This window comes from Cladophialophora psammophila (assembly GCF_000585535.1).
Source record: "Cladophialophora psammophila CBS 110553 chromosome Unknown aczJe-supercont1.11, whole genome shotgun sequence".
In the NCBI taxonomy this organism is placed as follows: Eukaryota; Fungi; Ascomycota; class Eurotiomycetes; order Chaetothyriales; family Herpotrichiellaceae; genus Cladophialophora; species Cladophialophora psammophila.
In genome coordinates, this window is record NW_006912932.1 from 744,752 (window position 1) to 771,578 (window position 26,827).

Sequence of the window (26,827 nt, forward strand, 5' to 3'; positions counted from 1 at the left end):
CATTGTCGTGATTCCAAGAGACCTACCTCTCCAGCCTGTTTCAAACATGAAGGGGGTTTCTCTCATCCTGGTTGCTGTCAGCATATTGGTCCAGAGCATTTCTGCGCTCACGGTAGAAAAAGGGAATAGCAGGTGTGTAGATTCTGGTGGTGTTATTCCACTGTCAAAATGCTGACCCCAGAACAGCCCGGTCGGTGCCGGTGTCTCGGATAATAACCCCACTCCCATTCCAATCGAAAGTGACAACGAAGGCAGCGTCACATGCAATGAATGCATCAAAGATGCGGGAATATGTTGTCCAGTCCAATGTCAGAGCGACGGCAAATGTCCGAGCATAGCGGTGGAGAACGCAGGATGGTAAATCTATCCTTCTGTCGAGCATCATTTCAAGTTCTGATATGTTGATAGGCTTATCGACGGTATCAAGATCACCAGCAATTCAAAGAAACATTGAATTTGGAGTTCCGATGATCTCGAAGGAAATGAGACGCCTAGCGAGGAAGAAGCTGATAAGCTTTCGTATCGAACGACTGCCTGGTGAAGGAGATCTATGTCTCCCCATGTGGATCGAAGAGCTTGTCTTGACATCAAAGTTAGAATTAAAAAAAAAAATGGCCTGCAGTCGCCAGTTATGTCGAGCTTAAAGGTGTGAGGAAAGGATGCAAGATTGCCACAACTGTATACTACATATTATCATCAGCACGAAGTAACTCCCAAACACCGGGCCTGCTTGTCAGTTTTCGTTCAATGGGTTCCATTCCCCGATTCAGAGAGACGTTTGATTTCAATCAGCGGCATTAGGTATCCGTGAGCAGCGGTGTTGTCTATGTTGATATAATTTTTGTGTTTCAGTCTCCGTAGGCATGCTTAATCTCCTTTTCGAACCGTTGCTGGATCATCTTCCTTTGAACTTTCTGGGCTGGGGAAATCAGACCCTGCTGAATGGTTAGTACTCTGTAAGAACGGGAACTCTGGACCACATACGTTTTGCGGAGTCCATTCCTCGTCAGCCAGAACCACGCCGTCAATGATCTCAATGCCAGAGAGGCCAGCCTCTCGGCCCGCCTTTTGCACTTCTTTTAGCACGATTGCGTTGAGTTTTTCATCGTGAACCATCTCCTCTAGATTTTCTCCATGGATGCCATTGGCAGCTGCGATCTTCTGGAGGGTAGCTTCGACCGGCACGATGATCGCGATCGGCTTGGCCTTGTTTCCAGCAGCGAAAACGCAAATGTTTCCGACGACGGGGGCCGTACGGTAGGCCGATTCCAATTTCTCGAGGGCAATGTATTCGCCATTGAGTGTCTTGACCAAGTTTTTCTTTCGGTCAATGATGCGTAGATGGCCATTTATGTTGAATTCCCCAATATCACCGGTCTTGAACCATCCGTCCTCGGTAATTGCCTCTTGGGTCTCTTTATCATTGTCCCAATAACCTTCGGTGACCGACGGACCTCGGATCCAGATTTCCCCTTGAGGAGGTTTGTTTGTCGAGAAGTAGCCAGCATCAGGAAAGTCAACCAGCTTGATCTCAATACATCCGGTAATATCCCCCAACGCATAGGGATCCCAGGCCAGAGGATCTTGAATGCAGCCCATCGCAGAAGTCTCAGTGAGGCCATAACCAGAAATCATCGGGGTGACGGCGTAGCTGATGAATTTGACGGTCTCTTCCGAGATGGGACCGCCTCCGTTGAAGGCAATGCGGAGACGGCCACCCGTAGCATCCTTCAATTTCTTGAACACCACGGCATCCAAAAGACCCGCACCGGGCAGGCCCATGGACAGGAGAGTCTGTTTCAGAGACAAGGCGCCCCAGAACATGTTTCTGACGATGAAGGAGCCGCTATTCACCCTCGAAAGAATGCCCTTTTTGACGCTCTCCCACACGGCTGGGACGCCTATCAAAATGGTGGGTCGGAATTCACGAATATCTCCTTTGCAGTTCCGAACTGAAGCGTCAGACAAAGTCTTGGGGTTGCCGTAGCCCATGGTTCCACCCCAGAACAAGCAGATGTTTTCAAACATGTATTCGAAAATGTGCGATTGAGGCAGATAGGTGAGCAACGCATCTGCCGGTCCGATATACGGGGCCACAACCGTCTGCACACCGGCCATTGCCGCAACCACGGCCTTGTGCTTAATGGTAACACCCTTTGGCGGCCCAGTGGAACCGGAGGTATACATGATACAGGCTAGATCTTCTGGTGAGGGAGGCACGGGATCCACGGGATTTTCAACACCAAGCTTTCGAAGTTCTTCAAAGCTGAGAACTTTCAGCTCGGGGTGTTTGGATTTCAACTTGTCGAGATCCGCTTGCTTGACCTCAGGTTCCGTGTTGTAGATGACAAACTTGAGGTTCTTCACGTCGTCGAGGACACTGAGTAAAGTGGGAATGAGGTTGGGATCCAGGAAAATGGCAACAGATCCGGTCTGGATCAGAGAATGCTTCAGTCCCTCCTCGCCTAGTGAGTCGTACGCAGTGACTATGGGGATCGACTGAGAAGCTGCAGCGTGCGACATTGCAAGCCAATGGGCACTAGAGAGGTCAGGCAAGCGATAGGTCTGAGGAAGCGAGAGGCGTACCTGGTGGCACCGTACAGGTGCATCTTGTTCTCTTTGGAAATTCCGAGATGCGCCAAACCCGAGCCGCAGTCGAGGGCGAGCTTCTCGTACTCGATGAAAGTCATATACTCGTAACCGCTGAGCTCGAAGTAGGTCCATTTCTTGTCCACCTCTTGCTCCCGACCATCGACGATCTTTTTGACCTTCTTGTTCTCGACGTGGGTCTTGATGATCCTTCTCGATCCAATGGCTTTGGCATTTCCGAACTTAGAAGCAGCCCGTCTGAGATTGTCAAATACGGTTTTGACGTCGTCTGAAGGCTGAACAATGAGTTGATCTTTGGCCAGAGGATGGCGCCGGGGGATGGTTTCGCCTTCTTTCTTCTCGTAACCAGAGGCTTCCACGGAAAAAGGGGGCTTCTTGGTCATTTGAGGTTGGACATAGCCGTCGACCCGCGGCCGGTTGTCATTTTCCAGCGACATATCGACGTCAGACATGGACGTTGTGATAGAGGATGGGGTGATGGAATGTGTGGTGTGGTGCCGAGTCTGAGGAACCGTGTCCTAGCGCAATGGATACCAGGTCGGTGAGAGGGGGCTGCGTACGTGGTGTTTTGTCGCTCACACCGGACCGAGATGATGACAAACAGAGGAGCTCGCAGTAGAGGCGACAGGTAGGATGGGAGAAGGAAACACCAAGTATAATAAATGATGAAGGGAAATGAGGTGCAGCTGCCTGCGTTGCGACAAGGGATGTTTGTGGCGCGGCAAGGTCTTGAGCGTTGAGAATGGTATGGAATGATTGTGTGGTAGTCTTGTGAGCGTCAGAGCCCCAACCTCTCAACCTAACCACCACAAAAACTGCAGGCTGGCTGTTGGCTGTTGGCTGGTTCGCTGGGTGATAGGCGGCAGCCGGTTGACGAGCAACGAATAATCCGGGGTTGGGGGAGGACGATGAGCTACCTCGTTACGTCACTTGGCAGCCCAGTGCCCAGCGAGCAACTATTATCCACCAGTGCCACTGCCTATCTTGCTGTCGACCATCGCCTACCTGTGACTAACCCTAGACATGCCCTGGGCACCTAGGCGCCTAGCACCTAGCAACTGACCGCGCAAGCTCCAAGGCGCCGGCGCCAGCTGCACTTTCCCTTGCCTGTTACCTCGTACTGTACCCAGTAGGGCTGATGTGTTGCGATGCGAGAGGGAGGAAGACTCGCTTGGCCCAGCCCGTAGCCGTGGGCGGTGCGTGTCACCAGTGACTGCTGGATGATCAACGCCACGCTATAGCTCGGATCAACTAGTCGGCCCGTCCACCCCTCCACTTCCACACCGCGACTTTGAGTGACTCTCTACCTCATCCTTCAGGACTGAATCTTTTTCATCACCAGAAGCCATGCAACGTCCCTGGGGTGCTTGTACACACAAGTACGGTGTACCCAGTCCGCCATAAGCACGATATGCATGGTCCTCGGATCGCCTCCAAAAATTCCCCTTAGATCCATCTCACCTCCACGAGACTATTACTCTTCTTCTGCAATATCGGGTCAAGCAATCCATTATTATTCCTCAATCATGTCTCTTTCTGGTCGACGCTCACGGTGACGCTCTCCCACCCCTTCATGCTTATGTGAGCCTCCCCTACTTCCAGTTGGGAGAACAACCAAGCTCTGAGCCACACCTGGAACACCCCTTGCTGGACCTCCCTTTTCTGGAAAATAATAAGCAGCAATGACATCCCAGCCCCTTGCGGCCGCCTTGGGAAAACCGATTGAAGATGCTGGCGAAGGTATGTGACATCGTGACACTCCCACTGGGTATACCGTGTTCTGATCGAGAGCTCTAGAAACTTTCTTATTGTTCAGCCAAGACATCCCAAGCAACAATCTAGGCTTTGTCGACTCCAAAGCTGATTCTTTGGAGGTTGAAATCGCTGGCCATGAGTATATCCTGCGGCAATCTCCAGGCCTGCTCCACTCCAATAGAGGAGAAGGAACTACAGGGGCTGTGATCTGGAAGATTACTCCACTCCTGGCTGCCTGGTTGACCTCTCTGCCTCGAATACTGAGTGGCGTTCTACATAACAGGGCAGTCGTTGTCGAGCTTGGCTGCGGCGTCGCCGGCTTGACAGGCTTGGTCCTGTCGAGGTTGGTGCAATGCTATGTCCTCACAGATCAAGCCTACGTGATGAAATACTTGAAGGAGAACATAGCTGCCAACGCAACGACTCCGAGAGAAAAGAAGACTTTCAAAAAGAGAACCAATGAGAAAAAGTTCACCCCAGGGGAACGCCTCAAGGCCTTAGCCCTAGATTGGGAGGTGGACAGCGTTCAAAATCTGAAGTCAGCCATCCCCCCAGGAGCTCCGATTGACCTGTTAATAATCTGCGACTGTGTTTACAATGAGTATCTCATCTCTCCTCTGGTGCAGACTTGTGTGGATATCTGCCGTCTGGGGTCAACGGCAGCAGATGCGACAGTGGTTCTGGTGGCTCAACAGCTTCGCTCTGACACGGTATGCGAGTTATTTTTGGATGCATTAATGAAAGAATTCAACGTATGGCGCATCCCAGATAATGAGCTCTCGTCACAGCTACGGTCTGGCTCCGGATATGTGGTCCATCTGGCCATCCTGAGGGATCAGGTCAGGAAGGCAGAATAGAACATCGTTGAATCCTCCCGCGGTTAACCCCTTCAAATTCTCCGACATGTGCATCCTTGGCCCGCGTACAAATAATCTGCCCTGCAGACTTCGAATACGGAGAGCACGGGAAGACAGAGCCTTGAGCTCCATATTTTCAAGGCCAAACAGCAGGCGAGGCGAAGGACGGTGCCTTACCCAGTACTGACACTAGTGAGAAAGTGATCAGGCTGGCGGGGCTTGGCGGTGGCTTCCATTCGAGTCCTCCATGTTTTTGGGGCGATATTGATTCCAGTCTCCCTCGCCATCGACTGCCACCTGCACATGGCAAAATATTATCTCCTGCCGGGCCCTGTCTCGATATCCTCATGATATCTCTTTCGCTGTAAAGGTTTTGTGATTTTCTAGGCTGTTTTGTTGTATCTAAGCATTGGCCCTATCAAGGGCAACACGACTCGACGACCATGGACTTGAGAACCACCATCCAGTCGACTTTGTCAGCCGACGCAACCATCCGTTCTCAAGCTGAGACAGCCCTGAAGCAGGCTGAACAGCATCCTGGATTCATTGGAGCTCTTCTCGACATCCTGCAGTCAGAACAGGACCCTGCCGTCCGCCTCTCCGTTGCCGTCTACCTCAAAAATCGAATATCACGGGGATGGGCCACCGAACACACTCCCCACCAACCAATTTCTGAGCCCGAACGAAAACCCTTCAAAGACCGCTTACTGCCTGCGTTATCCTCGTCTCCTCCTCTGATTCGAGCCCAGCTCATTCCGATCCTCCAGACTGTCCTTCAGTACGATTTTCCTTCAAAATGGCCCGAGTTGATGGATATCACGCTTCAGCTGATGAACACTCAAGATGCCAATCAGGTCTACGCAGGGCTGCAATGTCTGCTGGCTGTTTGCCGTACATACCGTTTCCGCGCCGGGGAAGAGAGGCTAAATCTGGACAAAGTCGTCAACGTGGCCTTTCCCACATTGTTGAACATTGGCAACAAGTTGGTGAACGAGACGAGTCTGGAAGCCGGTGAAATGCTGAGGATATGCGTCAAATGTTACAAACATGCTGTCTACTATGGCCTGCCTGTCCCGCTGCGGTCGCACCAAGCGACTGTGGATTGGTGCACCCTCTTTTTGACCGTCATCTCCAAGAAGCCCCCCGAGAGTGCCATGCCCGAAGATGCTGATGAACGGGAACGCAACCATTGGTGGAAAGCACGCAAATGGTCCTACGCAAACCTCAACAGGCTCTTTATGAGGTACGGGAACCCGTCGGTGCTGTCTCCGGCCCAGGAGAAGGACTATGGTGGATTCGCGAAGAACTTTATCACAAATTTTGCGCCGGAAATTCTCAAGGGCTATCTGGGTGAAATTGAGAAATGGGTTGGGGGCAACTACTGGCTGAGCAAGCCTTCTTTGTCACACACGTTGATCTTTCTGGAAGACTGTGTGAGACCCATATCGATGTGGGCCAAGCTCAAGCCGCACATGGACAGCCTCATCAAACATTTGGTCTACCCCGTCATGTGTCTTTCAGACGAGGATTTGGAATTGTTCACAGACAACCCGGCCGATTACTTGCACCGGAAACTCAACTATTACGAGGAAGTCTCCGCACCAGATATGGCCGCGACCAATTTCTTGATTGCCTTGACAAAGTCGCGGAAACAACAGACTTACGTCATCTTATCGTACGTGAACGAAATCGTATCCCGTTACGAGACTGCACCGGACGACCAAAAGAATCCTCGAGAGAAAGATGGAGCCCTCAGAATGATTGGCTCGCTGGCATCAGTCATACTGGGCAAGAAGAGCCCGATTGCAGATCAGGTTGAATACTTCTTCGTTCGACATGTGTTCCCCGAGTTCAGATCCCCACATGGTTTTCTACGAGCCAGAGCCTGTGAGACCATGGAGAAGTTTGAACAGCTGGATTTCAAAGACCAAAACAATCTCATGATCATCTACCAGAACTTAATGGAGTCCATGGCTGATCCAGAACTGCCCGTCAGGGTGGAAGCTGCATTGGCACTGCAACCCCTGATTAGGCATGATGCTATCCGCTTAACCATGCAATCAAATATTCCGCAAATCATGCATCAACTGCTGCAATTGATGAACGAGGTCGATGTCGACTCACTCTCAAATGTCATGGAGGACTTCGTTGAAGTTTTCGCTGAACAGCTCACACCCTTTGCGGTGGCTTTGAGCACAAATCTCAGGGACACTTATCTTCGAATCGTCCGCGAGATTTTGGAACGGAACGAAGCCAGGGCGGCCGAAACTGGCGATGCACACGAGTATCTGGACGATAAGTCGATCGCGGCATTAGGGGTGCTGCAAACAATTGGCACTCTTATTCTTACTCTCGAAGCTACACCTGACGTTCTGCTTCTTCTCGAAACCATCCTCATGCCGGTCATTACCATCACCCTGGAGAACAAGCTTTATGATATCTACAACGAAGTTTTCGAAATCATTGATTCGTGTACTTACGCCTTGAAATCGATATCCCCGACAATGTGGCAAGCCTTTGAGCTGATGCACAAAACGTTCAAAGATGGTGCCGAGCTATACTTAGAAGACATGCTGCCTGCTCTCGACAACTTCGTCACTTATGGTCAGCAAAGATTAATCGAACACCCGCCGTACCTGGCCGCTATAGCTGGCATGGTGCGAGACATCTTCTCCGACCCTAAGGTGGGAGGTGTGGACCGTATCTGCGGATGCAAGCTTGCTGAGGCCTTGATGTTGAATCTTCGAGGTGGCCCGATTGACAGCTACATACCAACTTTTGTAACCTTGCCAATGGAGGTCTTGACCAGCGCACAAGCAAAGACAGTAATTCGGAGCTACAAACTTCATCTGGTGGAGATGGTTATTAACTGTCTCTATTACAACCCCATTCTAGCGCTCCAGGTCCTCGAATCGCATGGTTGGACGAACAAATTTTTTTCCATCTGGTTCGGCATGATTGACAATTTCCGCCGCGTCCACGACAAGAAGCTCTGTCTTGCTGCCATTTGCGCTCTCCTAACCATCCGTGCTGACCAAGTTCCTCATTCAGTTCAAACAGGCTGGCCACGCCTCCTAACCGGAGCGACTTATCTCTTCCGAACTCTTCCCGCTGCGATCAAGCAACGGGAGGAAGCCGTCAAAGCCTCTGACGGGGTTTCTGATACCATCTCAGACTACGGGTCTGACGACGATGCCGAAGATTGGGCGGACGAACCCGCCACCGAGGGACAAGAATGGCCCAATGTTAGTGCCGCCTCCTTGCCAGACACCAAAGGCGACATCAAAGACGAGTCACAAGCCTATTTGGATTTCCTCAGCGAGGAGGCCAAGAAATTTGGCGCCCTGGCCGATGATGATAGCGATAGTGTCCTCGACGACGACAGCCCCCTCGAAAGTCCGCTTGACAAGTTTGATCCCTATTCAGCATTCAAAGACTCGTTGGACAAGCTTCAGGCAGAACAGCCCCAGCTGTATCAGAATCTGACGGCAATCTTGGAGCAAGGAGACCGTGATGTCTTGCAGAGCGTTGTCAACCATGCCGCTGCGATGCAGGCTGCGCAAGTTCAACAAGGTCAAGTGCAGGGATAGAATCGCTGGAATTGCGATGCCGAGAATGACGAGAGACTCCTCCATTTGAAGTTGAGAATTCTAAAAAGCGAGCGATGGCGGATGTTGTATAAGCTGCGTTAACGGGGCTCCGGCTTAGGGCGCTACTGAGAAAGAGGTGATATCAAATCGGTTTTACTTGAGCGTGAAGAGCAAGCGTTGTTTTTCTATTGCGGGGGGGGGTCAACGTTAAGTGACGGCTATCGCGGTGCCAATGCCCTGGTGCTGATCTTCGGAGACGATAGACGCTTGCAGATCTGTTGGTTGAATTAATGCTCCCCTGCGCTTTGGGGGCTGAAGGACGACGGAGATTTGAAGATTGTTAGCAACATGACTGTTCCAAACCTCTGTTCAGTGGGCGGTTGCATGGAGCGCTGGCTGTGGCTATCAAGGAGAGCGCCAGCGAAAAAAAAAAGCCGGCCAGTGTTTCGAGGTGCCGCAGCCCAAAGGCGATTCACTATGTTCTTATTCCCCTTTGCACAGCCAGCGGATCGAACATAAGCCTCGTTCGCCGAAAACTTGCCCGTCCTACTCCCTTTCTCGGGCTTCCAGGTATATACTAGGGGAGAAGTAATATGTGGAAGCAGACCAGGACATCGGGCAGACAGAGCTTACAAGAGTCCAAGAGATAGAAGAAATAAGTTACCATCGCTCTTACCTAGCCGTCTAGTTCTACTCGCGTTAGATATCGTCGACACTCTCGGCCTGGTGGCCTGTTGGTTTGCTCTCATGTCTCCTCTGTCTGTATCCCGCTAAGATGAGTCTGTCGGATACCTCATGTATACTCACAGTCTAGGTTCCTCGGCGTGCTAATAAGGCGAAAAGAGCCAACGTCGTACTCCACAGCCTGGACAATAAATAATGAAAGGTTCGGTATCTCTAATCAAGGAAGCACAACCTCGTCATCTTCCTTGTGTGAAGACGGAATCAAGGCTGAGAAAGGGTGGAACAACCAGGCTCAACAGAACAAGCAAGCATACCTTGTCGAGAGGGAGGAGCATCGCTGCCACCGGGTTTGGCCAAGCCAGCACGAACGAGCGTTCAGAGAGAAGAATAGAGTGGACGCAGCAAGAGTCACTCCTACAACTCGGAGTTTTTCAAAGTAATTCACATTGTCCACCCGCGTTTGAACAAGTTAAAGCCATCCTTAATACCTGCTGAATGATGCCAATGTCCAGCTTCGAATTCTCCCTGTCCTCAAATAGCCATGTGCAAACAGATCGTACTGGGGGCGTCCTCAAAACGTATGTGGCGGGTTGTGTCGCAGGGTTGTCGTGCTCGGTCCTGACCTGTTCGATGCCATACTGGATATTTTCCACAGCTTTTGTCTGTCCATTTTTGCCCTTGTCCTGTTCCATACCTTTGTTCCACGCTCCTGCTCCTTCGCTATGCTGGCAATAGCCTCTAGACAACACCAACATACACATGTGCACGCACAAGCCCCAACACAACACATTCCCATCGATGCCATACAGTTTTGCTCGCTCTTGTACCAAGTAGTTTTCGTTTTTTTTTTTCTCTAGACCTCCATGCTCCCTGGTTCCTGCCACCTATTCCTGCGTTTTCAATCGCAATTTGGTGCTCTCTCCGCAACTTCTTCAATCCCCAACCCATGGTCCCGAGCAAAAACACAAGCAAAGTTCTCTAGGTCGTCCCTCATATGCAAAGATTGTGTCCCATTGCCGGCGCTTTCGACCAAGTTCAAACCCTCCAGCAGCCCAGCCTCCAGCACCGCCCGCCAATATCCACGATACAAAGCTAGTAAACAGATGTGCATTTGAATCTGCCAAGAATCAAGTACATGAAAGTCGGGAAAAAAAGAAGTAGACAACCTTGCTCAACATGAAAGATGTCGTCGAAGTCGTTAATCGGTCAATGAGTGAACTTTAGTGGCGTTGAGTGGCGACTTGGAGGGCAGAGTTCGGTGGATTAGGGGGGGTAATTAAGCAGGGCTTTTCGCGCTCTGAGGACCACCATTGCGACGAGGGCCTTGGTTTTCATCAGGCGTCACCATGCTGAGGCTGTCTATGCCAGCGGAGAGGAAGGCAAAAGGATCTCCACCCGGTCCGTTGCCGTAAAAGCCATTCTGAGCAAGGTTGCTGGGAGCATTCGTATCAGTCGCACCACTGAAAGCAGCTTGAGCCGCAGGGCCGAAGGAGGAATGAGACATGTTGCTGGATGCGTAGCCGGGAGTCATGCTGCCCATCTGTGGGAAGGGAGCACTTGGTGGGCCCCCCATACCAGAAGGCATGCCAAATTGACTGGGTGGTTGGGCAAAGGCTGCACCAGAGCCGAAAGCAGCAGCACCAGCGCCGTATGGGGCGGGTCCTGGAGTACTGGCTAGTGAACCGGGTCCCATACCATACTCGGAAGGCGGTGCCATTGGAGAAGGATAGGCCGAATCGACGACAACTGCAGCTCCAGAGCGAGGGGCACCACAGCGCAGACAGTTGACATTCTTGGCAAAGTTGTGGTATGAGCAGCCTTCTGCACCGCATCGCCAATCACCAGCTCTGAAAGGAACAATACCAGCTCCGCCGCGGCCGTGATGTCCCACGCCATGTCCATGATGTCCCATGTGAGGATGATGACCCATCATGTGAGGCGGTCCATAACCGGCGTAGGAATTGTAATATGGATCAACACTGGTAGCTCCTCCGGCAGGGAACGAGCATCTGAAGCAGGCGGTACGGCGTTGGAAGTTCGAGAAGCCACATGAAGGACAGTTCCAGTCGCCTGGTCGTGGTCGATTTTTGCTTGGAGGGAATGGAGTCAGGATTTCGGCGGCACGGTCGAGGACTCGGCTTGAAGAAGGCGAGACCTCGATGGCCTTTTCGTTGAGAGCGCGTCCGTTCATACAGAGACTTTCAGCGGCCTATAGAGAGAGAGAGAGAGGGAAAATATGGGTTAATACAGGATCTAGAGTATGGGGGCCGATGGTGAATTTGAGGGCATGGGAAAAGCTTGATATCAGTGCGGCGGAGGTGAAACTAGGAAATGAAAGTGAGACATACCTCTTCATGTGAAGAGAACACGGCGAAACCTGAACCTGTCGGCTTATGCTGATCTGGAGTACGAAGAGTCCAGAAGGCGATTGGCCTCCCTCCAAATTGAGTAAACCAGCTTTCGAGTTCTGACTGGGTTGTGTCGTGCGGCAGACCGTTCATATGCAGAACCTTGCTGCGTTCCTTCAAGAAGGCATTCACGTCGGCCCTGGCGTCCATGGGGCGAGTCAAAACATCGGGATGCTCATGGACGGGCTGAGACTTCCGAACGAGGCCCCGGAGAACCCTGGCAAGAGTGACTGCCTCTTCCATGGCGCGGCGAGGAGAGGCAGGCGCCAACGCCTGCAGATGGAAGGGCAGATTGTGCTTGATTGGCGCCGACGATTGCACAGGCTCCACTTCAAGAGCAGCACAGATGTTTGCTAGAGAACTGGGGCCAAATGGCAGGGACTCTGGATGGTGCTGCTGCCATCGGGCATACTCTGAACGCAAGTCGAAGGTTCGGGAGTGTTGCAGGTAAGCCGGTAGGACGACTGCCTTATCGCGGGCTTCTCGAGGCAACTGGACCCGCAAGTCCCAGGAATCCAGTGTGACAAAGGAAAACTCCAGGTTCTTGGATATAAGGTGCTCCTGAGCAAAATGGTCAAAGCGAGTGACTGCATCCCGGAAAGAGCCGGCGTTGCGAACATGCTCCCAAGTCAAGGTGGTGAGGCTGGCTGTGATTTCAAGGATCAGTTCATGCAAATCTCCGTCCTCCCGACACAAGAGAGAACTCACTGCAGAGAGGTGTGATAGGCGTATTGACGGGCTTGACTAGGACGCTCTCCCGATAGATCTGGAACATCTGTCAACAGGTCCGGTCTTTGTTTCATCGCCTTTCATCTTCTTTCTCCTCCTCCGTAGCAGGAACCGCCAAGAAACGTACCTCGTCACACGTCTTACTGTCGAGCAAGATCCAGCCCAGTTCAATCACTTCAGCGGAATCTTTTGTCACATAAACACCATGTTCATCGCAAGTGGTCGCAACGTGGATCACCACGTAGCGGTCAAGCTTGGGCACTGGTGGAGCAGCGGTCGCCATGATGGATAAACGGTACGGGGAAATCGGTACAACGGGAGCCAGGCAAACGTTGACGGGGGAGAAACGCTGTGAGGACAGGACAAGAGGGCAAATTATCGAGCAAGTCGAGATTTCGGACTGTGCTTTGATCTTGTCAGCCAGAGGTTGAGACAAGTGGGCAGTGTCGGGGGAAGGTACCAGAGAAGAGCTCACAAACGTCGAGTCAGAAAAAAATAGCAGACACCCGACCCAACTCCAGCAGCTCGGGGGAAGGTAAGTGTAGGACAAGCGGCGACGATGAAATTCGATACAGGCCAACCTTCTCGCAGCTTTCCCCCTGAAGACGACAGGATACGGAGGAAAAGAGAGGCAATTCGACAAAAGATCAGAAAGGGACGGGAGTGGTGCCGATGGGATGGCTGCGAAGGTGAGTTGGGGGAGAAAGATGAGAGTCCCAAGTGGAAACCGACTGAGATGGAGTTCAGTTCGGGTGCAAGCAGCAACCAGAGCAGACAAGTCTGTCGAGGCAAAATCGGGGGGAGCTAAACCACAAACTCACGTTCAACTCGGCTTTTTCGCTGCCACTGAGTGGGCTTACTCTATCCCACTGCGCTGCGCTGCCCACTCCCACGCAATCCAAACCGCTAAACCCAGGTTGAAGAAACAACGCTTGCAGACCACTGACCGGATTCCTGGGTTTTGGTGGTGGCTGGCTTGGAACCGATTCTCTCTTGTCCCCTTGCTGCCCGTTTCAACCGTTGAAAATACAAAGTCCACGGTACCACGTCCTCCGATCGCTGCCTACCTATAGATACTTAGCCAACCCGTTACCCAACCCGTTACCTAACCCCGTGGCCCGCCCGCCCGTCGTTGGGGCTGTTGCTGTCACCCCGATTTCTCGAATCTCAGCTGCATGGAAGTGCGACTCTTTGCACACTTGGTCTCCATCTCTCCGGGATACCGTGGCCATGGGTTCGCCATGTCGTCCTACGCGTAGTTTGATTGACGACCGCACAGGGAGGGGGAAAAAAAACTAATCTGAGTGCAATCTGAGTGCAACCAGCAGTCCCCCCTCGCTCGCTTCTGCTCTACTAATACTTTCTCTTCCAGCAAGCGACGTCTTTTTACAATACCCTCCTCATGGATGTCTGCAGCATCTGGCAGCCTCCTTCGTGTGCAGCCAACCGCGGCCACACTCGCACAAACAAACATAAACCCAGGACGTCAGAAAAAAATTAATAATTGTCTCCCACCTGCATGGTCAGTGTGGCTTGTTTCAGGACGCTGGGGCCTGGGCTTCCGGCAAACGGCCTGGGTAACTAATGCTGGGCAGTGGAGCTGCGAAGCACGGTTGAAGTAAGGCTCCCACTGTCAATTCCGTGAGCTAGAAGCTCCCATGCGTGCCAGGGGAGAGGCTACGAGAGAGGCTACTAAATCGTGGGCTTGCTACCACATCCACCAAATTCCGGAAACGTGGGATTCGCAGCGAGCTCTCTGTGCGAAAAAGCTTATTGCAAAGAGATACACCACTGAACCAAGCCAGAACCTCGCACTTTGGTGCTTCGGGACCCCATCCATCATCAGCGCGGGGTCCACACGCAACTCTGCACTGTTTGCAGGCTGATGCGTTGGTCTTCAGGTCTTCCCATGAGCCCCGAGCATTGGCGTGCGGTGGTGCTGCCAGTGGCGCCCCCGAGGGACCCAAATGTACCACCGCAACAAGGTCTGTTGTGTTGACTGTCTTGCTGCCTTGCACAGATTGACAACCGGGGTCCTGTCCATCACATCACGTCTGCCAATGCACGCCCAGTGCGCATATCCTAGCCCACCGCCCGCAGTCTTCAACCCTGGTAGAGCCTCTTGGTAAGTACTGGGTACCACTCCTGCTAGCTTGGGATGTCAAGTGACTTTCAATTCCAGAATGGAAAGGCGCCTATTCCCGAGTTCCGGTGCACGAGCAGATGGGTTTTGACAAGGCCCCAGGGGCTAATGCAACAGGGGTTCATAGCTGGGGGTTCCATGGCAAGACATCCTCTGCAGAACAAGTGACACCGTCTGACGCGGGAAATACACTGTGCACCTGAAGAGGAGTGCTGGAGACGATGAAGGGGACATTACTCGGTATGCAAAAGATGAGGACAGAGGACACCACTGCTTCTACAGTAAATGCACATTTACAGCTAATCCCCATTCCCAACATGATAGCTAACGAGTTGCAGTTTGCTCCCAAGGAACACGTCATTGTCAGAGTCGGGGACACCATTGTGCTATTTTTGCAGAAATGGGCTTGGTGCTTGATGGGAAGGGCCGTCTGGAATGGGCTTGCTGCAGGCAGGTGCTGAAGCGGCACGCCTGTGCCTGTGTCCGTACTCCAAGCTGCCCACGCTTTCCCTTCCCCTTCCCCTTCCAATCGGCTAACAAGTGGCTGTTTAGCTCGCTCTCTTCTCCCAGCCGAAGCCCAACCAAGCCACATTTGGCTTTATCACGGGCTACAGCACCTGCACGCAGCCCTTTCATCACGAGCCGATCCAATGGTGCCATATCGAGACTGCTTTACCTCATAGGGAATTTCTCCCTGCAAAGACACAACCACAAGGCAATGCTCCAGATCTTCGGATCCGAGGTTATCAGAAAGCAAAGCATAGATGCCCAACGTCAATTCTTATGGCAGGCGTTCAACGTGCACTGTTGGAATCCTGTCCAGATATTGATCGGCCTGTCCTACGGCTGATCCTGATGCCCAATCCGAACACCCATCCCCGGTTGTGTCGCTGCCAAACTCACCATAAACAAACGGTTATATCAGCGGTGGAAGGCTGGAACTCACTCTTTTGCTCAATTCTTGCTCAAAATCAACCACGATCAACCGCTGATCGCAGACTACTCTGGAACATTGAACTAGAGAACTGTCAGATCGAATGCGGCTTCATACCCATTGTAAGCTACGCCTCTCAGGTTCTAAGATGATCGTTCACAGGTTTGCGTGTTGCCCCCAGCGTCGGCGGCTTTGGCAAAAATCCTTTTGGCTTTGCCCTTCTCCATCTTGATCTGTGCCTGCCACAAAGACCAGGTCCACCGACTTGCATCTTTGCAGCCATGGTCGAGATGGGCATCGGTCCAAGTTCTGCCTTCGTCACCAGACATCTGAACCCTCAGAACCGGACCTTGAGCACCTTGTGGAACAGCATACCCAAGCACCTCAATCATTCCGGAAGAAAGCAGAACAATGGTGGAGTTCGAGGTTGGGTGGGCAACACAAGAGTTAATGGGCATGTCCAGCATCGAGGGACACCGGGCCCAATATTTCTCAGCGGTTTCAACACAAACTGCCTCAGGCGGCAAAATCTTGTAGTCATGCTGCTGATAGAAACATGGTGATTCCCTGTCGGAGACGGTAATGCGATCGAGTCACTTCACAGAACGAGCGCCCAACACTCCCGGGACGATTGCGCGGACGGGGAAACCGTGACGGGCTGGCAAAGGGAAGCCATTCATCTTCGTCCGAGGAGCAACAAGTCAGCGGACATGCCGCAGACGGGGGGGAAATGATACGGTGGGTACTCGATTCGTACCTTGACCGCCAGGATCACATCCATGGCTGGGTCCATAGCCCGATCGAAAGGGATGCTGCCTCCATACCACTCGTCGGCCTGAGTCTTGCCTCCGTAATTGGCAAAGTGGACGTGTTTCGGTCGTACGCTGTCACCCATGGCGCAGTGGTCCTGGGCTCCGGCCGCCAGCAGGATGTCACGAACTCGAGGACCCTCCCAGACACATGTCATCAGAGCAGCATCCTGCCAATCCACGCCCAAGACCTCCTTGATGCGTGTGCGCATGGTGTGTCGGCGGGTCCCAGCGCACTGCAGCGTGCAGGTCACCCTGGCTTGTGGGAAGTCATTCACGAGCTGGTCGACGGTGAGACTGAGAGGTCTGGAGACGAAGCCTTTCCCGTCGACTGTGACTCGGTGGTCTATTCCGATCTTGTGTTGAATCGGGCCGTGAATTCGGTCGTAATTGTCGCTTTTGGTGATGAAGCTGTTCTCTCCATTGAGAGCTATTCTTGATCAGGAAAAGGAATGCCCGCATACCTTGAAATGAGGTCAATCATATAACGCTCCCGATTGATGGGCTTCCCGACCGTGCCATTGTCGTACGGAGAAACCTTGGCCTATCGGGGGCGGTCAGGCATTGTGGTCATCGCTTGATAACGTGAAGCACACTCAACAAAATGCATGGATATCCTTACAATTGGCATAGCGAACAAGGACGGGACATTTGATGCTCCCCGAAAAGACAGCGCTCAAAGAAGATATCCGTGATTCTCGAGAACGACGGTGTGGCGTTTCCTTGCTGAGGGAGCGGTGGGAGGTTAGGAGGACGAGGGTGGTGTTCCCACCGCCATCTGTCAGTTGCATAGATACATACCAAGTATACTGACGCTGGTGACGCTGTTCCCCGAAACTTCAACCATTTCTTGAGGAGAGAGGAGAATGGGCAGGAATGGGTCAATGTATAGCGAGTGCGGGGCAAAGCCTACCGATTCATGGTTGACGCTTCCCTTTAGTTGGTGATAAAGGATCCTCCTAGAGAGTCGAGGTTGTATACAACTGTATGGAGTCCTCCTGGTATCAAGTAGCAAGGCTGAGCATATTCAGGATCCTAATCCACAATATGGAGTATTACTGACTGGAGCTGAAGGACTGACAGGAGGTCGGATTCGGCCACTCAGAGACGACGCCGAAACGGCGAGGACGGGTCCATTAAGCACGCAATTTACGGTGGACCATAACACCTCATCTGCTCGACGACGGAGATGGGGCCTCACCGTATTACCTTCTGCCAGCGGTCTAGATCAAGAACAGAGAAGCACTATCTCTAGATTCAATAGAATTTTCATTATGTGTGAAAGCCGCCTTTTAAACCTAATACTGCGATGGTGTTCGGAAAGAAACATATCCGTTTCCTATGCTCCCCTCTACACGGGATGGCTGCCAAGCTGCCAAGCCAGTCTCGCTGCAATAGTTGAGACTCGGGGAACCTACCAAGTGAAGAAGCTCCGTACTCCGATTCTGCCAAATCCCCCAAAACATTGGATCGACTCTCTGACCAGCAACTGATGCCAGTCCCTCACCACTGGTAGAGTCAGCTATTACTCCCACCTTTCAGCATGACCTTGTGGAAGTGTGTTCTCTCGTAACTTCCTTGATAATTCAGCGGTAGCGTGTGGCTGACCCTGTCTGCAGTTCCTACAAGGCTCTTTCGCCGAAGACGCGCGCCGTCATCGGTGTTGCGCTCATGCTCAACGCATCCGCAATGCTGTTATTTTCGGACCAGATCGAAGCTTCCCTGGGATTAGCTCCGCCCCCTGGCGACCAACCGAAGGTCTTTAAGGTATACAGCGTGGAGCGGGAGACAAAGGGGTGAATTTCACCAGGATCATCGAAAAGAGGGGGGAAGGTACGGGGACTGCTGCCAATAAGCCCCCCATTCGACTGCAGACACGACGTCTAGAACCAAAACCTGCAACAGACTTGGCTGGTATGTTACATACGGTATATGTCCCTGGGACAGCCGGATCTGTTCCGTGCGCCTCTTGGGTCACGTCACAAATTCAGCGTTATTCGAGACCAAGGGATTCCTGATGCGCCGACGGTATTCGACGTGTTCGAACCGTCGACCGAGTTAAAGAAGAGAGAGGGCGTCAATCGATATTCTACCGGCGGAAGGACTGATAGTCATTTGACCGTTGGGGTGGAACGAGAGGATTGCAGGGGAGGGCAGCATCAGGGTCGAAAAGAACGCTCCCCTAGAGCTCGCCGGGTTGCTCAATACATAGCTTGCCCGACTGGGAAGCATGAGCCCCATTCGAAGAATGAATACACTTTCATGAGGTATCGGCGGAGCAGAACAGAGCTGAGAAAGCAATGAAAGATATTCTCTCGATTCGAAACTACACGAAGACTACAATGTCCTCGAACGCTGCACCCCTGGGTTCCAATGTGACTGGCGGGAGGTGGTACAGAGAGAAACTGTGGTGACCGTAGGGAGCTCGGTATGGAGCTGTTGCACAGCTGTGTGGAATACACCAGGGACTTAGCGTCCGCCTCACCCAAAATATTCCCTCGGCGCCAGAATCCTCGAGATAAATCTCGACGCCGGTCTTTCGAAACGATTAATACAATGTATTTGATCATCCCTGTGAGAACTATTTGCTCGTCATCCGTCGGCGTTTCATTTGCCCGAAGTCGCCGAGCAAAAATGGGCCCCCCGTCTGTACTGGCAACACCAAGCCTCCTTTTCCTATGTATCTTGTGACAACGAAATCGGTCCAGAGAGCCCTCCAGCCGACTCGGTGTATGGTCGATCTTGATACTGTGTTTTTTTCCTATAGGGGAGACTGGGTATCTAGTACCCCTTTTTCTTTCTTCCTTTATTTTGGTTTGAATTTAAATTTGAATTCATAAGCTCGGGGTTTGTACTTGGCGGCCTGTTCTGATTGTTCGACGGGGCGGGACGTCCAGGGTGGGAAGAAGACGAAGAGGAAGAGTAAGAGGAAAAATCCTTGAGGTGTATATACATTGATATCAGGGTCGAATCTGTCCGGTCTTTGCCCAGATGGCGAGAAGCAGACCGACGCCCGCAACCTTGTACCAGCTCAAACACACATGGAGACCGCGCTCCGGCCACGGGCCAGCTGGTGTGTTCCTGGCCCGGACGTTTGCGTCTTCAGAACCGCTCCGCCTGCGCACCACGGAGCTCGACGGACCCAAGTTGAGCGGCTTGAAGGTCAACTCAGCTCGGCTGTGGGACACGATCCACGCGACGGCACAATGGACGTCGTCAGCGAGACCGAAAACAAACGATATCAGAACCGCGGGCCTCTCGCGCCTGGCTCTCGGCGACGAGGACAAAGCCGCGCGCGACTGGTTCATCTCCACCACTCAATCCCTAGGATGCAAGACCCACGTGGATCAGATGGGCAACATCTTCGCCATCAGACCGGGCCTGTCGTCATCGTCGTCGTCTCCTCCGTCCGCGGGCAGGGTTAAAGCTCCAGCGACGTTTGCGGGCAGTCACCTGGACAGCCAGCCCAGCGGCGGGCGCTTCGACGGCGTCTTGGGGGTCGCCGCGGGGATCGAGATGTTGCGGGTCCTCGAGGAGAACTCGATAGAGACCGAGGGCGACGTGGGCGTCGTGAACTGGACCAACGAAGAAGGCGCCAGGTTCCCAGTCAGCATGATGGGGAGCTCCGTCTGGTCTGGGCGTGTCGGCCTGGAGAGGGCCTGGGGCGTGCGTAGCGTGAGTCCTGGCCTGCCCGAGGTCACGGTCAAAGACGAATTGGAGAGGATTGGATATCTGGGGGACGTGCCCTGCTACCATGACGGGAAGCCCGGCACCGTCGTAGGCGCGCATTTCGAACTCCACATCGAACAAGGCCCGAAGCTCGAACGCGCGAGGCAGAAGATCGGAATCGTCGAGGGCGTCCAGGCTTACAAATGGTTCACCGTCACGATAACGGGGAGGGAATCGCACGCCGGGACCACGGATTTCGACAATCGCGCCGACGCCCTCTATTTTGCTGCGACGTTTCTGCACAAGGTCCGCAGGATCGCCCAGAGTTTGAAAGGGTTGGCCACCGTGGGAATCATGAATGTCTCTCCCGGGAGCGTGAACACGGTCCCCGGACAGGTTGTGATGAGTTTGGACCTGAGAAATCCTCTCGACCGGGGCTTGAGGAGGATGGTCAAGAAGGTCGAGGAATTCATTCAGCTGGTGAACGAAGGCGACGACGACCACACGGACCCAGCAGATGACGAGAGAAAAGGCGGCGCCGGTGGCAAGAACAACAGAAGTACTTCTACAACAGGGCGGCCGGCAGAGAGGATTTCACGCTTGAAGGAGAACCCGCTCACGAAGATCCGCGTCGAGATGAGGGAAGACTTTTCCAGCGATGCCATCACTTTCAACCACGAGGCGATCAGGTGTATTGAAGAGAGTGCCCTGGCTGTCTTGGGAGGTGACGCGGGTAAGATCCAGAGAATGCTGAGCGGCGCAGGGCACGACAGTGTCTGTACGAACGTGCACTGTCCTACGGGCATGATCTTCGTGCCGTGCAAGGATGGCGTCTCGCATAACCCGAGCGAGTGGTGCGAGGAGGAGGATTGTGCCGTAGGGGCGAATGTGCTTCTGCACTCGGTGCTGAGGATGGATCGGTTGAGGAAGGAGAGGGGAGATTTTGACTGAGAAAGGGACAACAAGGGAGGAGGATGCAATGAAGGACTGGGCAGATCAAAGTGGCGATGAGGGAAGTAATGCTGCAGCAGAGATGCGGCGAACGGTTTAAGGGAACATTGCTGCCTCGCTGCATGCATGACACTTGTCATTGCTCTATTTGTTTGATTCCATGTGAGCTTGCAGAAGCCTCACATTCGCTGCTCACTTCGAGACATGCTCAACTCTGGACCTCTCTGCCTCGTGTTCAAGGCCATCACCAACGTACTCCTCTGGAAAGATGTCGTCGTCATGCAGAAAAATTCGTGCGCACAGAGCCGAGGTCCTGACGAAGCGGACATTGCAACTGTCTAGGAGGCCGGAGGAGCACCGCGACCGCGACCGAAGCCACCACGGAAAGTAGGCGCAAACTCGCCCGGCGCACCGCCCTCTTTGCCCTCACCGCGGTCCTCGCGACGACGATATCCACCCTCACGATCACCGCGTGGACCACCACGGCCGCCGCCACGGCGCTCACGGTCCTCACCACCCATCATGCCACGTGGAGGAGCGTGGCTGCGCTGCTGCTTGATGTGCGTGGCAGGGACAATCTCAGCGGGCAAGTGAAGCCATTCGCGCAGGTAGTCTAGACCCTCGGGAGTCAGGGTGTAGTAATAGTATTGCCAGGAGAACTGCGTCTTGAGATAGCCGCGCGAGGTGAGGGATTGGCAAGCCTTGATGACCTATAACAAATCACGTCACGTTAATTCCCCCGCTCTCACACTGCTTCTATGCGGGTTGCTTTCCAACGTACGAAGAGGTTCTTGGTGTCGATGTCGCCGTGCTTAGGGAGGTTGTAGTCCTTCTTGGCCACGAGCACACCTTCACGGAAGAGATACTCGTGGATCTTCTTGCGGTCGGCCTTGGGGATGAGCCTGCAGGAGCAACGCACACAGAAATTGTCAGTATTCTTTTTTCCTGTAGAGGAGCGCGCCGCAGCAGATCTCACATTTTTGCGAGGTCCCTGATTTGTATTCCTTCTGTAGATGGACTTCGGTGTAGACGAGAGGAGCAGGAAGAGATGTTGCTGCGAGTTCCTGGCGCTCTTCGGGGAATCGCACACAACAGGAGGTAGGTTGGAAAAAAAGGGTAGTGGTAGAGGTGGAAGGGTCGTACTAATGTGACTTTGATGTAGACGACCGAATGTGTGTCGCAGTCTACGCCAAGATTACAGTCTTGGCATTATCTACCTCGTACAGCAGATCATTGGGACGGTCTAGAAGGATTTCTGTTCACCCCATTGTCACTGGCAGGACCGTGGCATCTCTTCAGCAAACTGAGGCAGGAGTAAAACCGACTCTCAGAGTGTCAGCAGCGCACATCAACTACAGTGCATAATGGACAGGCTGGTTCCATAAGAGGAAAGTGGCGGGTAGTACTTGTCCAAACGTGACTTCGAAATCTTCAAAGAGCTCGAAACGGTCTCGAAGATGGTGATTCCAGCGTATTCTAGGAACCCCATATGAAAGGCTCCTTAAGTATTAAGAGGCAGCCGATGTAAGATTTAATATCAGCAAAGATTTGGGGATCTTGTGTTGTTGCTAGCTCGCTAAGTATCCGTTGATGTACCCGCCCGCACCCATCAATACCAGGGCCTGTGCACATGCGTGGAAGTGCACCAATAATCCGCCGTAGCCGCAAGCGGCCCTTGGCAAAAAATTCTTGGCACGCGACCCGGCGCACGCTCTCGATTTTGCGATTTTTGGATTCGTGGGATTGAACGACCCTTTGCACTGAGACGACAATCCACATCCCATCTCAACGAGTTCTCGAACGACGTACTCTTAATTGCTCACTGAGGGATTGCTGATTTGATCAGGTCAGTGTTCGAAGTTCTGTCTTCATCCAGCGGGAGGAAATGTCTAGAGGAATCTAAATACAACATACCCCCACAGAGCTTTTGGTCACTTCCTACGATTGAAACCTGCTGTTGTGGACATACAGTTGATGTGAATACTGATAAGTCCTTCTCCTCTACAGTCCTCCTCGGTACCGCAATCATGGGTATCTCACGAGACAGCCGCCACAAGCGGTCTGCCACCGGTGCGAAGCGCGCATACTACCGCAAGAAGAGGTATAATATCTCCCCGTTCTACAGGGAACAAAAAAAGATGGGAATGATTGGAATCTGACATTTTGCCTTTGTTTTCTCCCTATATAGAGCATTCGAAAAGGGCCGCCAACCCGCCAACACCCGTATCGGCGCCAAACGCATCCACCTTGTCCGCACCCGCGGCGGCAACACGAAGTACCGTGCCCTGCGCTTGGAAAGCGGCAACTTCTCCTGGGGCAGCGAGGGCATCGCCCGCAAAGTCCGCGTCATTGTCGTGGCCTACCACCCTTCCAACAACGAACTCGTCCGCACAAACACCCTTACCAAGTCCGCCGTCGTGCAGATCGACGCGGCCCCCTTCAGGACCTGGTACGAAGCCCACTACGGCACCAACATCGGGCGGAAACGACAGCAGCAGACCAAGGCCGCGGGCGCCGGAGCTGCGGCTGCCGAGGGCGGTGCTGGGGAGACCAAAGTCAGCAGAAGTGTGCAGGCGAAGAGGGAGGAGCGGCTGAAGAAGAGCGGCAAGATCGAGCCCGCGTTGGAGAGACAATTCGAGGCTGGTCGACTTTACGCCGTGGTCAGCTCTCGGCCCGGCCAGAGCGGTAGGGTGGACGGCTACATCCTGGAGGGTGACGAGTTGGCATTCTACCAGAGAGCTATCCGGAAGTGATGAAAGGAGACAACACCCTACCTACTGGCGAAATCGTGGACGAGATATGGTTTATTGGTTGGTTGCTGGTGGGCATCTCTACTGCCAGGGATGCTTCTTCGTGGAGGGGGCTTTGTCTGGGGAGAGGGGAAATGGCAATGAAAACAAGATGACGAGTCCCAAGTCTCGTTCGTCGTGGACAAGCAAGCAATCGACAGGGCGCGATTGTCTGATGATTAGTACGAAGATGGTGGGTTCTGTCGTCGGCCCTGAGCTTAGATCCCTTTTTTGTACTCTCCTCTACTCTGCTTCTGGCCCTATCAAAGTCCTTGATATCACTACGAAGGCCTTGCTTGCTTCCAGGCAGGGCGTCTTGCCGAGAAAGAGAGAGAGAACAAAAGAATGCAAAGAAAAGTGAGGAATCAGCGGCTAGAATTCAATTTCAATCATATTGAAAGGTCCTTCAGGGGAGTCTGTTCAACGAACTCTGTGTCGTTTAAGCCTTCCATGTATCATTCATCGTGAAGGTGGACATTCGGTTTCTCATTCTTCTTTCGCCGACAATATCCACCTCGACAAGAGGGTCATTCTCATTGTCTAGTCCGATCCAAGAGAGCCATCCAAAAAGGAAAGTCTTTCCAGGTTTGGGCCGCCAACAAGGCCTGTCTCATAAGATCGTGGTCCGTTCTTCTCACAGCTCTTTCAGTTGTGGTACATTGCGATGTATGCAATCCGTTCTTGCCGACCCAATGACTCCACTGGGCCAATATTATTCAACTTGAGGGTCTCCGGTCCGTAGGGGGGTAGCAATCTTTGAGAACAGCTATTGTTCGAAGAAGCGCACCTCAGGATGTGGCTGAGAGACATCGCTACAACGCCGCAGTGGCATGGCAACTTAAAGTCGACCTTTCAGTGCTATTCATAGGTCAAGTCTTGAAAATTACACTATGATCAGTGAGTTCATTAGCGATGGCCGGCAGCGAGATTGACAGGGATCACACTCACCGACGGGCTCTTCAGTTTCTGGTTCGCCATTGAAAGAGAAAAACTCCTCACAAATCTCCTTAGCATATTGACAGACAGAGGCTTCAACTTGCGGATGGTAGGGTATCATACCCGCCATACCCATCTGCCGGCTGAAAGTGACTGCGTTGGCTGCGTAGGCAGCTCGGATTCTTGCCTGGCGTTCGGCTTTACGGCGGGCAGCTCTCTCACGAAGTTCCTCAAGTTTGGCTTCGTGGATCTCAATGGCAGTGAGAAGTTTGCCATGGGTATGGTAAAATTCCTTGGAGACTTTGAAATTGAAGAGGTTGTCCGTTGCAGTGGTGCTCGCCTCCTGAAGTCGGTTCTTTTCGAGATTGAGCAAGGCGTCAAAGGTAGCCCGGTCGATGTCGGTGTAGTTTGCAACTTTGGAGACAGCCCCTGGGATGACCTTCACAAAATGGGCCAAGAGCTTCTTATCATCACGGGAGATGAAGAGGGCATGGGTGAGCTTGATGTAGAGCTCGAAGCCGATCAATTCAGCAGTTGTCATCAACCAGCGACCTTGAACTTTCAGGAGGTGTTTGTAGAATGCCAAAAGCTTTTTGCCGCCAGGAGAGCTGAGCAAGAAGGAGCGAATGGCAGTCAGAGCAGGCCGAAGGTTTTCGTACTGGACTTTTGGACCGGGTTCTTTGCTCAGAAGGTATTCGACAAGTCTTGGGGTTGCGAGAATGTCGTTAACCGGAAGGGGCACTTTGTTATCAAGGAAGTGTTTCAAGGCCTTCTTGTTGTCTTCGTAGAGGAGGGTGAAATAGGGGTCAAGAGTAACTGACTTTGGTGGCGCAGTTCTCAATGGAAGGGTCAAGGTAGTGGTCGAGGACATGTTCGGGAACTTGTAAGGCAACATGTTTGCTGGTAGAGAAGGATGTGATATTGTACAGTTACTCTGAAGCTGATGGTCTCTTGCGATGATGGTGGTCGATGCTGATTTGGCGGTGGAGAAAATGGACGACGGTGAGATCACACTGAGTGAAATATTTATACAACTGAGACTCCTGGGAATTGGGAGGCTGGGAGGCCGGCCGGGCACAGTGCATTGCATCCATGGGTGCGGCAGAGATGAGTGAGTGATATGGATGTCACTTTCACCCACAGAGTGTGCGCTTGTACGTCCTTGACCCAACAGCCTCATCGACTGATATACCACAGCATCTTCTTGACACTGAAGGCTTTCCAAAGAAAGTCCAAGATGATATTTTAGGTGCCCAGTGACCACACAGGCCGATCGTCATCTCGTGGCTTAGTGGCTTGTAATTTCATCAGGGTTTTCTAGATGAAGGTTCCTCGAATGAGGATGTGTTACCGACCAAGTCGTTCTATACCTTCTAAGCCGCATAACTGGGACTGGAGCTTCGATTGCCCGAAGGAGACAACGAATGGCTGCCAGATCTCCTTGGTTATGGGCTGGTCGAACAACAGCTGCGACGAGCATGGGACCCATGGTTGAGGAGACCAATGAGGACTGTACCTGCAGGTCATGAAAAGAAAGGTACACCGTTCACCTCCCTAGGCAGGTGGTCTTGGAATCATTGAAAGCAGAGAGTACGGAATGGTGACTTGCTCTCTCACGGGATCATCAATCTGGAAACAGCAAACACACACTGGTGAAGTTGTCGTGGGGCTGAATAAGCATTCCGAAGCTGATGCCATTCCATTGACCGTTGCAACACGTTTCTCATTTTTTCAGCTTCGTTGAGGTTGGATGGAGTTTGGTACACATATCCCACCACCGCCAGGGTTGAGGTCTCGCCCCGGTGTAGCAGCGAGCGGAATCAAATCTGCTACCAACGGCAGCACTGAGGCATGAGAGAGAGAGAGAGAGAGAGAGAGAGAGAGAGAGAGAGAGTGTGTGTGTGTGTGTGTGTGTGTGTGTGTGTGTGTGTGTGTGTGTGTGTGTGTGTGTGTGTGTGTGTGT

The 26,827-nt window shown here is 52.7% G+C and overlaps 11 protein-coding genes across 11 annotated transcripts; 6 read left to right on the forward strand and 5 right to left on the reverse strand.

The window, feature by feature from the left end:
* Nucleotides 1-46: 46 nt before the first annotated feature.
* On the forward strand, nucleotides 47-454 carry A1O5_07489 (uncharacterized protein; the record flags this gene model as incomplete). Its single annotated transcript, XM_007748078.1, has 3 exons — nucleotides 47-132; nucleotides 187-357; nucleotides 409-454. The coding sequence occupies 3 exons, from the start codon at nucleotides 47-49 to the stop codon at nucleotides 452-454; spliced, it is 303 nt and encodes a 100-aa protein (XP_007746268.1).
* Nucleotides 455-848: 394 nt separating this feature from the next.
* A1O5_07490 (long-chain acyl-CoA synthetase) lies at nucleotides 849-3,047 on the reverse strand (the record flags this gene model as incomplete). Its single annotated transcript, XM_007748079.1, has 3 exons — nucleotides 849-935; nucleotides 985-2,539; nucleotides 2,587-3,047. 3 exons carry the CDS (start codon nucleotides 3,045-3,047, stop codon nucleotides 849-851), a joined length of 2,103 nt encoding a protein of 700 aa, XP_007746269.1.
* Nucleotides 3,048-4,292: 1,245 nt separating this feature from the next.
* A1O5_07491 (uncharacterized protein) lies at nucleotides 4,293-5,222 on the forward strand (the record flags this gene model as incomplete). Its single annotated transcript, XM_007748080.1, has 2 exons — nucleotides 4,293-4,350; nucleotides 4,408-5,222. 2 exons carry the CDS (start codon nucleotides 4,293-4,295, stop codon nucleotides 5,220-5,222), a joined length of 873 nt encoding a protein of 290 aa, XP_007746270.1.
* A 443-nt stretch (nucleotides 5,223-5,665) lies between these two features.
* On the forward strand, nucleotides 5,666-8,812 carry A1O5_07492 (uncharacterized protein; the record flags this gene model as incomplete). The annotated part of the gene is made up of 1 exon (XM_007748081.1): nucleotides 5,666-8,812. The coding sequence occupies one exon, from the start codon at nucleotides 5,666-5,668 to the stop codon at nucleotides 8,810-8,812; it is 3,147 nt and encodes a 1,048-aa protein (XP_007746271.1).
* Nucleotides 8,813-10,772: 1,960 nt separating this feature from the next.
* Nucleotides 10,773-12,916, reverse strand: A1O5_07493 (uncharacterized protein; the record flags this gene model as incomplete). Its single annotated transcript, XM_007748082.1, has 4 exons — nucleotides 10,773-11,705; nucleotides 11,845-12,551; nucleotides 12,613-12,670; nucleotides 12,761-12,916. The coding sequence occupies 4 exons, from the start codon at nucleotides 12,914-12,916 to the stop codon at nucleotides 10,773-10,775; spliced, it is 1,854 nt and encodes a 617-aa protein (XP_007746272.1).
* A 2,937-nt stretch (nucleotides 12,917-15,853) lies between these two features.
* On the reverse strand, nucleotides 15,854-17,150 carry A1O5_07494 (uncharacterized protein; the record flags this gene model as incomplete). The annotated part of the gene is made up of 4 exons (XM_007748083.1): nucleotides 15,854-16,255; nucleotides 16,468-16,930; nucleotides 16,984-17,063; nucleotides 17,142-17,150. 4 exons carry the CDS (start codon nucleotides 17,148-17,150, stop codon nucleotides 15,854-15,856), a joined length of 954 nt encoding a protein of 317 aa, XP_007746273.1.
* Nucleotides 17,151-18,127: 977 nt separating this feature from the next.
* On the forward strand, nucleotides 18,128-18,319 carry A1O5_07495 (uncharacterized protein; the record flags this gene model as incomplete). Its single annotated transcript, XM_007748084.1, has 1 exon — nucleotides 18,128-18,319. A coding segment is annotated over one exon (192 nt), but the record flags the coding sequence as incomplete, so codon positions are not given.
* Nucleotides 18,320-19,510: 1,191 nt separating this feature from the next.
* Nucleotides 19,511-21,139, forward strand: A1O5_07496 (uncharacterized protein; the record flags this gene model as incomplete). The annotated part of the gene is made up of 1 exon (XM_007748085.1): nucleotides 19,511-21,139. The coding sequence occupies one exon, from the start codon at nucleotides 19,511-19,513 to the stop codon at nucleotides 21,137-21,139; it is 1,629 nt and encodes a 542-aa protein (XP_007746275.1).
* A 338-nt stretch (nucleotides 21,140-21,477) lies between these two features.
* Nucleotides 21,478-22,407, reverse strand: A1O5_07497 (small subunit ribosomal protein S10e; the record flags this gene model as incomplete). Its single annotated transcript, XM_007748086.1, has 3 exons — nucleotides 21,478-21,849; nucleotides 21,921-22,041; nucleotides 22,403-22,407. 3 exons carry the CDS (start codon nucleotides 22,405-22,407, stop codon nucleotides 21,478-21,480), a joined length of 498 nt encoding a protein of 165 aa, XP_007746276.1.
* Nucleotides 22,408-23,166: 759 nt separating this feature from the next.
* On the forward strand, nucleotides 23,167-23,892 carry A1O5_07498 (40S ribosomal protein S8-B; the record flags this gene model as incomplete). Its single annotated transcript, XM_007748087.1, has 2 exons — nucleotides 23,167-23,240; nucleotides 23,328-23,892. 2 exons carry the CDS (start codon nucleotides 23,167-23,169, stop codon nucleotides 23,890-23,892), a joined length of 639 nt encoding a protein of 212 aa, XP_007746277.1.
* A 919-nt stretch (nucleotides 23,893-24,811) lies between these two features.
* Nucleotides 24,812-25,759, reverse strand: A1O5_07499 (uncharacterized protein; the record flags this gene model as incomplete). Its single annotated transcript, XM_007748088.1, has 2 exons — nucleotides 24,812-24,816; nucleotides 24,877-25,759. 2 exons carry the CDS (start codon nucleotides 25,757-25,759, stop codon nucleotides 24,812-24,814), a joined length of 888 nt encoding a protein of 295 aa, XP_007746278.1.
* Nucleotides 25,760-26,827: the final 1,068 nt, after the last annotated feature.